General features: G+C 45.0%; 1 protein-coding gene across 1 annotated transcript in view; it reads left to right on the top strand.

Annotated features, from left to right (window-relative positions):
- The window catches only part of USB1 (U6 snRNA biogenesis phosphodiesterase 1), a 206,152-nt gene extending 195,060 nt beyond the window's left edge, over positions 1–11,092 (top strand). The window contains exon 7 of the mRNA XM_078668662.1: positions 10,727–11,092. Within this exon, the coding sequence (XP_078524788.1) occupies positions 10,727–10,831 (105 nt within the window). The 3' untranslated portion in view covers positions 10,832–11,092. The remainder of the gene's footprint in view (positions 1–10,726) is intronic.
- The last annotated feature ends 1,296 nt before the right edge of the window (positions 11,093–12,388 follow it).

The raw sequence follows: 12,388 nt of genomic DNA on the forward strand, positions 1-12,388 counted from the left end.
TCCCTTGCGTAGCACCGCACGGGCATCCCGCAGGGTCCTAGCGCCCTTGTGCGCTCGCGCGTCTCGCCAGCCTCTGAACCTCCGAACAAACAGGGGGAAATTTTATATACCCAGATTAAGTTTCCATGAAAAAAATATTCACCCGTCCTCACCGCATGTTTAGACACGGTCCTCTCTCAAGCACGGGGGAAAAGACCATCCGAATGCTGTCTAAGGCGCTTCGGAGTACAGGAGCTCCGCGGCGGCCGTCAGCCTACCGCCGCCATGTTCCTCTACCCACCGTTCATGGACTTCTGATAGATGTCAATCTTGCCTTCACAATGCTGTCAAGAAGTGAAACCTCCTGGAGAGTGCCACTCAAGTCTTGTTCCCCTTGGTAGTGCAGAGAAAGTTATTCGCCTGGCGCTCTTCTTGCTACTCTGCTGAGAGCAAGGTGGGCATAGGGACGATCTCATGCTTTGTAGGGTAAATGTAAAACCCTGTGTGTTTGCCTGTGATTAGATACTGAGCGAGCATAGACCAGTCTCCCTCCTATAGGGGATTTTGCCTACCCCACTTACCTTCCTTTTGGCTCTCACCTCACACATCTGCTAGATATTGTTTTATGAACTGGATTCACAGTGGATGGTGCAACACGCACCGAAATGCAGTAAGCACGGTCCGTAACTCCAGCTATCACCTTCTCCTGACTGGCTCAGAAGCAATTACCCAGGTGCTGTGCTGCTATTGATAATGTTTGTAATCTATGACATTATTTATATATTCCCATTTTATAGATTCCCTGGACCTTTTATCCAATCACTGTCTTCCACAGGATGATATTTTCCTTTCCTGATGTCCGGTGCATTTATAGGTCCATTGTTGGCTCGTACATACACCCTTGTTCGTAAATAATGTGTGTCAGCAAATTGAGCCCTGTAGCTCCATTGTGACGATGAGCGAAATGAGCAAAAGAAGGCGCGTTGTGTAGAGCTTGTGGACATCTTGTAATGCATGTTTACTGTGCCTTCAGGGACACGCTCGGGGTTGTACCCATATTAATTGAATAGAGGGTGCGGTGTAACAGCCTGAGCTGTGGACTTCAAAACTGAGGAACAAGGTCTGAGTCTCCGCTTCAGCTCAACATCCTGTGATCCTGGGCAAATCGCTTAATTTCCCCGTTCAGGTCTTCTTACGAAAAAATTAACGGGACTATGTGTAATGGTATTGGAACTATGGTAAACCCACTCGGATGCCGTCGGGTAAAGTTAGGGCTATATAAAAACTGCAAAAATAAATAAATACATGCAAGCACATTCTAATTCAGGATAAAGACTTTTGAAAGCCAAAACAACAGCTTTATTGTAGATTTTCATAGCGCTTACTGCCCCTGACGAGGCGTTGAAATGTCAGTGATCGAAAAGCATACCCCCCTTTTTTTTTATAAACCACTTTATTGAGAAGTTGACGAGATTACAGGACACCAGCAAAATGTTTACAATAAAGTGAATCTCCTCAAAACGAACGTGTGACAGTCCAGTGCATCTTATAGGTCCATTGTTGGCTCGTAAGTAGAACGTGATGTCAGTAGGAGTCAGCTGTCTCAGCCCACCAGGACATATACCACCAACATACACCAGCAAAACACACTACACACATACATCCAACCAACACACATCATATCACAACTTACCACTACATTCCACACCATTACATTACTACACTAAGCAAAACTTGCGTACAAACTTTACAGTACTGAACAAAGCAGCTACATTGCTCTACAACATACCTCAAAAACATTGCTAATCTCTCTGACTAAACACTTATAAGGTCCCAAAGGCGAGACCTATTGGCTATGCCAATGCTTGTTTAACTTACAAAAAGGCGCCTGTACCCTTTATATTTAGGTGGTACTAAGGAACACTCTGGTCTTAGGATGGGAATGTTCCTGGCATGGCATACAGGTGTTACTTTTCCTGAGTTCCAGACTCTTTATATGGTGCTTTGGCTCTAGCGTCACTAATATAAGTGTAACCATTAAGGCCTAGGCCTGTCCAGGACTGTGTGAGGTATTGAACAAGTCAGTGACCCGGAGGGGTGCCCCAAGCGTGCCCTTCTAATGAGATGAGAAGACTGCTGTCCCTGTCCTGGCTATAACATTTAAATTGGTGGTGGCAGCATACTGTGTTTCGAGATTGCTACTGTGTCCTAGAGTGTGGTCTGCGGCCCCTCTTATGTCAAGTTCTGGTGTAATGTGAATTCCAAGAACCTTGCATTGATATTTTATGAGTATGTTGAAAGTGTGTGTAGAGTGTGTGTATTTGCCAACTTTGCAGTAGTATGACTGTTGGGGACGGCTATCTGTACAAATTCTGTAAGGACTCTTGTGCATGTGGTTGGGAGGTGGGTGTAGTTACACTCTGGTTACGGGTGTGTCTCATTCCCCTTACCTCCACACCCTCCTTTCCAGTGCCACATGGTAAGTGCAGTTCAAGATAGTCCATAAGTTCGTTTTTCTTGTGGTCACTTGAGGTGTAGCCACTTTGTTACTATTCCAAGTCCTTGCGACTTAGGAAGGGAGTGCTCACAGAGAACTCAAAAGACTGCTGTGAGACCAGGGCTGCAGCAGTCTCCCTGGGGTGAGGGGACATCACCTCAAGTGTGCACTTCTTTCAAGAGGAGTTGAAGGTCTTCCATAGTGCCTAGAATCCTGCCTATCTGCTTAGAGACCGGTGGAGTCTGTGTAGCCCTATAGGAGGAGCAGTGCATTTGTCCACTGAACTGAGAAACATCCAGAGGAAGCTGATTGGCTGAGTGAAGTCAGGAGTGACCCATTCTGCACAGTCCCCAGGTTTCTCAAAAGGTACCCGTTAGGCACGATGAAAAAGCACCAGCCTGATTGTGGCTGCATCAGTAATGGAGTTCGTCAACCTGGTTGAGGTACACCTGCTTTGGTGATTGTGTCGGCCTGGTAAAGGCTTAACCTTCCCTGAGGATCGTACCGCCCCGTTGAGGCCAATAACTGATTCAACATCCGCCAACAGCCCAAGTGGGGCTCCATCCTTCTCATCGGCCGGAAGAGGCTGCAGCAGCCAGACATGCACAGAAGCTCCTGGGCCACTGATCGATGCTAAACTGAAGATATTTGGGTGTGTGAAAAGGGACATGGCACACGCGGTCTCCTCAGCGACTTCCAGTCGCTGCGTCCTATTACCGCAGGTTTCATCCAGCAGGTAGAAGGCTAGGCCACTAGATCTGCACTAGTCAAACTAGTGTAACACCAGTGGGAAGAAAATGTGAAACCCATGAATTAGTTGATGTTTTTGATGTTCGAGGCACCAGAATCTGATCCCAAGCGTGGTTCATTCTTCTTTCATTATTACTGGTTGTGGAGGGGCGTAAGCTCATTAAGGGTCACAGAAGAGGGGAATTGGCATGTGTAGCACCACAAGAGAGAATCCTAACCAAAAGTACTATCCTGTATATTGGATTGAATAGCTTAGTATTTGGTACTGCGATGCGATTAAAACGTGCTTTCTTATTTTTAAAAAAGGCAAGCACTAGGATGGATAGTGATGTAATTGTCTTTTGGTTGGTTGTGTTCTAAGCTTGTGCCTCACACACTACCTCCTTGAGAGGCCTGTGATTGTACGCCCTGGCTATCCGGAGAATTGAGCGTAGAAGGGGTTATATTTGGCCCAGTTTGCAGAGTACGGACCCACAGGACCCAAGCGGCAAACCACCTCAACCACAGGTGGGGCTCAGTAGACCCTTCTGCCCTGTGGCTGCCCAAAGGAGTCTGATGCCTGGTAAATAGTTGGCTTTGCTGGATTTCCTTGACCTCCCCCCTAGCTGCCTACAAAGTAAATACTTCCTTTGTAACTATCTGGTCACAGTTACATAGTGCCATGTGCTGCATAACAGGACTTTTTATTGATATGCAACAGATAGGAGTTGAAAAAGCCTGCACCAGCATGCTGTCTTCCTGTTGAGCTCCACCCTTCATTCATGTAAATGTATTCCTTCTCATAAAAAACAGTTGGAAGCTGAACTGTGTAAAGTTCTTGTTCCCTGTTGAAATTGAGTCCTCTTGTACAGGGACTGATTGCACCTTTGTCACTTTGTTGGTGACCAAAACTGTTATTTATAAAAATCACTCTTTTAAATTACTTGCTGCAGCAACTGGTTACTTAACACTTTCTCAGGAAAGTCGGCGTTTATGGCATTTGTTGTATTTTGGAAAGCAGTGTCCTCTAATGATGATTTTATGAATTTCGGTTTCTGCTCAGCTATCTTTCCTGACTCTGTTGTGTCTCTGCTCTTGGGAAGCCAACTCCTGTCTGCTCTGTCAGCTGCAGTTATCTGTTGACCTGTGGCTGACATGACATTACTGTCCATGCCTCTAGAGTGTCTCCTGGTCCATGTCACCAATGAACTGGCTCTCCGCTCTTGCCTTGAGAGTCGAGGGAATGGCAGTAGAGCTGGAAGGTGGGTGGGGTGGCGTGCCCAGATCCCAGTTTTTTTTTTTGCGTCTGTAATATTTGCTCATGTGAACATTTGTTCACTCCAAACTCCTATCTTGCTTCACACCTACTGCATGACATTTGTTCACTGGGAGAGAGAGAGCTTGTCTTAGTTCATGTACAATATAAATTGTAGATGGATAATTATCAGTGAGGTAGTTTTCCACGTCTGGATTCTATGTATCATCATACACCACTCGGGATCGACTGTAATGATTAAGGGCCCGATGTAGGTAGCCAAATACCGGTCGGTAACGGCCGAAATTTGGTAAAATCGGCCATTACCGACCGGTATCAGTGCAACGAGATGTATGTCACCAAAAACGTACCGATTCGGTAAATACCAGTCGGTAAAACACCGAATCGGTATTACACAAATCGGAATTTACCGAATACATAATCTCCGAATCGGTAAATAAGAAATGGTAAGTTACCGAATCGGTAAATACCGAATTCATATTTACCGAGTCGGTAAATAAGAAGTGGTAAAAAAGGCCATTTGAGATGTAGCAAAGTCAGGAAATACCGAATTTCGTGAAATTCGGTAATTAAGAGTCGGTAATTACCATGGATTGGGAGCAGGTGGAAACCAGGAACAGGATATATAAGAAGCTCCCAAAATGCAACAGTACACCCACAATGGCGGCCTTCTACGTTTTTGCAAGGCGGCTACGGATACAGGCAGCAGGAGAGAGGGTCTGGCTAAGGGAGGAGCAGGTATATAGGCAGAGGATCACCCTCTTCCAACTCACTGAAGCTGAGATCCTGCAAAGGTACCGACTCCACCCCAGAACAATCCTGAACTTAATCAGGGACCTCCACCCATATCTGGAACACCCAACCCCAAGAGCACACGCCATCCAACCACATGTACAGGTGCTGTGCTGCCTACACCTCCTTGCCTCTGGGAGCTACCAGCACGTGATAGCCACTGTAGGCGGAGTGTCCCAGAGCTGCCTGTCACGCTTCTTCAGAAAGTTCCTAAACGCCATGATGCAGAGGATGGAGCACTACATTGAGTTCCCTGAGACACCTGCAGAACTAGCAAGGACAAAAACCGAATTCTATCAGCTTGCACAGTTCCCGCACATAATAGGCTGCATCGATGGGACGCACATCCCATTATGCCCACCTGCAGCAACTGAGCACATTTACAGGAACCGGAAATCCACACATTCAATCAATGTGCAGGTGATCTGCAACGCTAGCAACATGATAACGGACATCGTAGCCAAATATCCTGGGAGTACCCACGACTCCTACATCTTCACCAACAGTGGGATATACAGACGCCTTGTTGCTGGTGATTTTGGTGATGGATACCTGCTGGGTAAGTATGTGTGAGACACCCTGACAGTTCATGCTGAAGGAGCACTCCTGAGTATGTGAATAATCTAATTATCCTTTCCCACCCAGGTGACAGTGCATATGCCTTGCGTTCATTTGTGCTCACCCCCTACCTGAACCCATCCAACAGGAGTAAAAGGCGTTATAACCGGGCACACAGAACAACACGTAGCATTGTGGAAAGAACATTTGGCCTACTGAAAAGTAGATTCAGGCGCCTCCATAAGAGTGGAGGTGCACGGCAATACACGCCAATTATCTGTTGCAAGATTATTGCGACCTGCGCCATGCTGCACAATCTTGCCACCAAGGATGGCACAGAGATAGAACTCACATATCATGAGGACATTGATGATGGGACAGTACAAGCAGATCACAATGCAGCAGGAGCAGCCCCAGCAACAGATGGTTGACTGCGACGTGCTGAAATTACCAACAGATACTTCTAATTGAGCGCACATAGCCATGTCCAGTGATTTGAACACTCACTTTAATGTACACAACTGCACCTTCCAAAAAATAACTATAATCAAATTAAATTCACTTTGCACAATGTATTGCCAAAGTTCCCTCACTTTGACCTGTCATGTGCGCATTAATTATGTCACTGCTTGCGCTTACGCATGGTGTTTTGCGAGGCACGGGGTTGGGGGTCTACATGTGAAGTGGTGCCGGTGTCTTCGGCATGGAGTCTGCTGCTCCTACGTATGTCCTGAACAGGCGTGCTGGACCCACTCCTGCTCGTTGTCTCCTCAGTGTCCCCAACAACCATGTTGCCACCTGTGGCTGTCAGCTGGGTCAGCATTGCCTCCATTGCTGAGGTCACCCTACCCATCCCCCGGGACAAGTCACTGCAGCAGTGAACAATGTCAGTCTGCAGATTCACAGAGCGGCGACACTGCAGGGTGGTGGAGGTTGCCAAGCGGTTGATCGACTGATTGAGCAGCCTGACCTCGCCCCTATACCTGCGCCTCTCCTCTTGGTCACTTTGCAGCCTGTCACAGAGGGTGCCCATTCGCTCCTCCATGCCCCTCACCCCCTCTGCCATGGACTCCATCCCTTTGCCCATTGCCTCCATCCCTTTGCCCATGGCCTCCATTCCCCTTGCCATGGCACCAATCCCACGATCAATGTCCGACATCCTGGTATTGAGGATGCGCACCTGCCGGTGCACAGCCATGATGCCTCTGGCCTGCATACGCTGGACTTTCACCATTGTGGCTTCAAGCTCAGCGAAGACACCCTGCACATCCTGCCCCTCATCCGGCTCTCGTGCCCTACGGACACGTCACCAGCACGGCCAGATCCCTGTGAGCCAAGTTGTCCAGCGTGGCCAGACATTGTTGGTGTAGTAGGTCTGGGAGCCACTACCACTTCCTCATCGGAGCTCTCCAGTATGCGTAAAGGTGGGACATCCTGCCTCCTTGGCCTCACGCGCACAGGGGACCCTGAGCTGGATGTTGTTGCTCCTGCTGGTGCTGGCTGTGGCTGTGTGTCAAACAGCAGGGGCGAGAGTGGCTGAGCATTGGTGTCCTCCTCCATTGCTGTGGGTGCGGATGTGTCCTCAGGGACAGTGGTAGGTCCAGCAGTGTCTTTTGCCTTCTCCCGCGCTGCTGATGTTGTGGCACTACACTCCCCTCCCAGCGCTGCTCTGCGCGATGACTCTCCTGTGAACAGACATGGACAATGATCAGCTGCCTGTTTTGCCAACACAGATTCCTAACACACATTGGCATTTACCTAGACTGTTTGTGCATGGGGAGTGTGGCATTGCATGCAGGGTTTGATGTTGGCAGCTGTGATGTATGTACCTATGACTACAACTACCATGATGCATTGCTGGGGACTACAGTCCTGTGTGCTGGATTGTGAGTGATTCACCCACATTGGGGAAGGGGCCTGGGAATGGGTGGGGTACATGTACATGCATCTTACCTTTATTTATTGCAGCTCTGGCTGAGCTATCAGCATCCCCAATCCCATGTATGCTTTCATGCTCCATGGTAGATTCAACAAGCTGCTCCAGGTCGGTGAGGCTTGGGGCACGGCTCTTCCCCCCCACCAGTTGCTGCTGATTCCTTCCTCTGGGTGCCTAGTTTTTTCTTGGTGGTGATCCTCAGATCATATTCTAATGCTAGTGTTGTCGACATCAAGATTACTGCTAAGAGTCATCTTGAGAATTATCGCTGTTGCGGAAAACATTCACTTATTCAGCATTGATTATTTTTGCACTCCTTGAATGATGGTGAGTGTACATTCCCTCGGGATAACTGTTCATAAGAGTCAGGATTATTGACAATAGAGTGAGCATAATCATTAATGTGATATGGTACTATTTGTCATTTGCAGGCAGTTAGTCATATGCTGGATTTGGACATTTGGTTGCATTAAGATATCGCCTATGGGCGCTGACAATATCGAATTACAAGTAGCGACTACAGTGACAATATCGTAACAGAGAACCTACAGGTTATATTAAAAGGTGCGCTATAAATACGATTTTTTCCAGTGAGTCGGTATTTAGTTCTGAGCACATATCGCGTGTCATTCACATCAAAATATATTTTTATAGTCACGCTTTCACATCTTTCACTCGGGTGTCGGTATTGGGTACTTGGATGACGGTTTCTACATAATCAGCACTGGCTTTTAGGTGATTTGACCATTAGTAAGCACATGAGGAATTTAGGCGCCTTGGCCATAATGACCGTGCATGGATCTTCAGCAAAATAAGTATCCGGATTAATACATGTACACACAGTAATATGTTGTTTTATGTATATATTTTTTTCACTAGTGCCCCCGAAGAAGGGAGTCTCTCCCGAAATGCATTGGGCCTCAAACCTGAAGCAGTTGTAAATATGTATTGTGTTACATGTAGAAATTATTAACCTTTTGAATGATGACATTTGTTATGTGTGTTTGATATGTAATCACATGAAGAATTCTTGATGAATAACACAAACATGAATGTAAGTTTTTGAACACAAGCGTGTCGTTTTGTTTATCATCTTTTGTTTATCATCTTTTGAATACTTACAGTAAGATAGAACAATATTGTTAAGAATCTAGTACGATACTTTAATTTCAGGCAGTGCACCTGGTATACCAGTGGTTCTCCACTAGCATTAGAATATTTATTGGGGCTGGCTGCCCATCAACCAGAGAGCACGCATTCAGTTGATTTAGTATAACTAGCAGTTGTTTCATTAGTTAAAATTAACAAGGGTGTGCACCCCCTGACATCAACACATCGATCCTCAGATCATACCACCTCTTCTTCATGTCGTCAATGTCTCTGTGGGTCACTCCTAGAGCATTGACCTTGCTCTGTATTGCCAGCCAGGTGGTCCGCTTTACAGACTCTGCAACATGCAGAGACTTTTTCCCAAACAGCTGGCTGTAGTGCTGTACAACCTCCTTCACCAGCACCTGGAGCTCTGTGGGGCTAAATTTCATCTTTCTCTTCCTGTCACCTCCATCCTTTGGTGCCTCCTGGGACTCCATGCTGTTTCCCTTGATCTCATTGCTGCCTGCTACTCTGTCTCCCTTCCAGCTCTCTCTGCAGTTCTGTTGCTCTGCACCTGCATGGGCGTGGCCACCTCCAGGTACTGGGGTGTGGTACTTGCACCTGGTTGGCTGATCTCTCAGGTGCCAGGATGTGGGGTGTGGTGGGTGTCCCTGATTGGTGCACAGGCTCACATGACATGTATTCGAAATTTCGAGATCGGTATTTACCGATTCGGTATTTACCGATTCGGTAAATTCCGAATCGTTGTCTCCCATTCATTCCTATGGGACTGGAAGGCCATAGGGTTGTATGGGTGTTACCGAGTCGGAATTTACCGATTCGGTAGATACCGATTCGGTATTTACCGGCTTTTAATACCGTTTGATACCGAATCGGTATTTTTTACCGGATTTTTACCTACATTTGGGTTTCCGGTTCATAAATACCGATTCGGTATGAGTCGGTATTTATGAACCGGTAAAAAAAAATTACCTACATCGGGCCCTAAGTCTGTTAAATGTGCCCTGGTACCAATTCTTGCAATCACTGCCCATGTAACAAAATGTCAACCGATGTAACCAATGATGGATATCGTATGTTTATGCATAAATTGAAAATCGAATAAAATTTGTGTTAAAAGTAAAAAAAATCATAGACCACTCAAGTGGTTGATGCATGCACAAACAGAAACATATTCCTAAATTAGACTCACATCTGGGGGGGGGGATTTGTTAGAGAGATGTTATTCATTCTTTGTATTACAATTGTAATAGATTGACTGATTGTTTTACTATGCCAACTCATGCTATGTCGTATCACCTGCACACATTGATAACTAAACACACTGCGAATGAAAACTAACTATTATGGCATAAGGTATGTGTTTGAATGTTTAAAAATCACAATAAAAATATATATTTTTTTAAATCATAGACCACTCTAGCTTCGCAATATTGCCTGTTTGTCATGTGGTGCCCTTTGTGGAAAATCACACTGTTATTGCTAAATAAACCCTATACTTGGATACATTCGCTGACAGCCTTTCATGTTTCCCACAATAAATGTATGAACGTGAATAGGTGCACTGCCAAGGATTGTAAGCAGGCAATGGATGTGGGTCCTTCAGGCATTTAGAAATGTGCTAAAAATAGGGGAAAACAGGGTTGGAAGATCAATGAGAATATTATGTGTTTTACTTTTTGTAAATTCCACTGATCAGTCAGTATTCCATACGTCTGGTTGCAACTCCACATACAAATGTTATTTTTGCATGAGGAATTGTGCGTGTGTAGATCTGTCCAAGGGATTGCACTCTGGAACTTTTAAGCAATCTTCTCTAGCTCGCACTTTCACTTGTGTGTTCCAGGAAGCAGTGGATGGGTTTGAGGACTCTGCAATCCTGCTAAGGCTTCACGTTGAAGAGGTCCGCTGCAAAGCTGGCAACAAGATCTTCTCCATCCCCCTGCAGTGAATATATGGCCTGTCACCGTGCCAACTTCTTTGATCAGATGTGACCTCACCGCTGTGTTCAGTGACTTTACATGGTTTATGTTCCTTCCTTATGGATTGGGTGCAGGCTGAACATTGGCAACCGTGGGCAGTTGTTGTATTTGCCTATTCTGCTGTTGAAGAAATTCAGATACTTGGATCTTGCTATTTAGGACGTAACTCTGATACTTAAGAAGGGTGAATCTAAAATATATTTTAATATAAATAAAAATGTTTATTTTCATTTTCACTTGATTATTTTTCATATCTGTTGTTTAGGTGTTTGTCAAATCGAGAAGGGATTTCCTTTGTGGTTTTTGTCCTGAAGAGAGATTTGAGTTTGAGGTGGAGTGAAGAGACATTGCTATGTCTAGGGATACTGCTTTGATGTCTAATAAATAATGCAGCTAAACCCAGGAACTGTGCCTGGAAATTCCCACAGCAGTAGATATGTTATTGAAGGTAGTGCACAGGAGCAAAGGCCGCTTCTTGAACAATGGCATGAAATTGCATTGTTTAATCCAGAAAAACACATTATCTAACCAGGGCACTATACTTTCTAAAGTAATGCTGTTGTATATAATGAATTGATGTGGAAGGAAATATGTAAACCACTAATTGATGAGGACATCCATGGCATCTCCCAGCAGTTAGGCTTGGAGCTTCACTCCTCTGCGCTAGCCAGAAGCCTTACACATCGCCAGCTAACATGCTAAATGTTCAAGCTTTTTTTTGTCCAGAATTTTTTATTAAATTTAGAACAGATTCAAAGAGTAGAAAAAAGGGTTTGTCACATACAATAAAGATCAGACAGGCTAGCAACTTATTAGTGAAATAATTTCTTATGTTCTTTTACAAAATTATTCAATATTAATTGCCCAAAACATCTTTAAGAGAATTAGTTGTGAAGAGGGGAAAAAACCATGGGAAAAAGAGAGGTTTTGTCATTGAAAATTAGTTCATAAAGTGAATGCAACCAATAAGTTGGTGATTGGAACCAAAGGCCAATATAGAGGCTTTCATTCATCAATACGTTCTATCTTTCTTCTATTCGTCATGTGTTATCACATTCTGCATGCAAGCATGTACATGTAGAGTGTGTTTGCATTCTACATGTAAACAGGTTAGACAAGTGTTGACTGGAGGAAAACCAGCATCTACCAAATAGTTTTTGGTTCAGGTCATCACAGTTTCAAAGTTGGCAGATCCAGCCACTCTACGTGTTTGTGAAAAACGAACTGTTTTTTACATTTGCATATAAATACTCAAGACTGATGTTCTTCCCAGACAACTATGTTGTAAACATTCTTGAATCTCTTGCAGTATAATAACTACCAATCCTTCCTAGTGTATCTAAATCCTAAAGTACATACTACTGGTTATTCACAGTCTTAAAGAAATCAACAGTTCCACTAAACAAACTCAGCTGTTGTGTTAATAGTGCCTTTTGTTCTCTCTGTACCAAAGACGAACCATTTGTGATGAAGTTCAGTTTTGTTGTTCAATGGGATGCAACCTAAGGTTCTCTTTCTGGTGTCTC

Source organism: Lissotriton helveticus, chromosome 12 (assembly GCF_964261635.1).
Source record: "Lissotriton helveticus chromosome 12, aLisHel1.1, whole genome shotgun sequence".
NCBI classification, from domain to species: domain Eukaryota; kingdom Metazoa; phylum Chordata; class Amphibia; order Caudata; family Salamandridae; genus Lissotriton; species Lissotriton helveticus.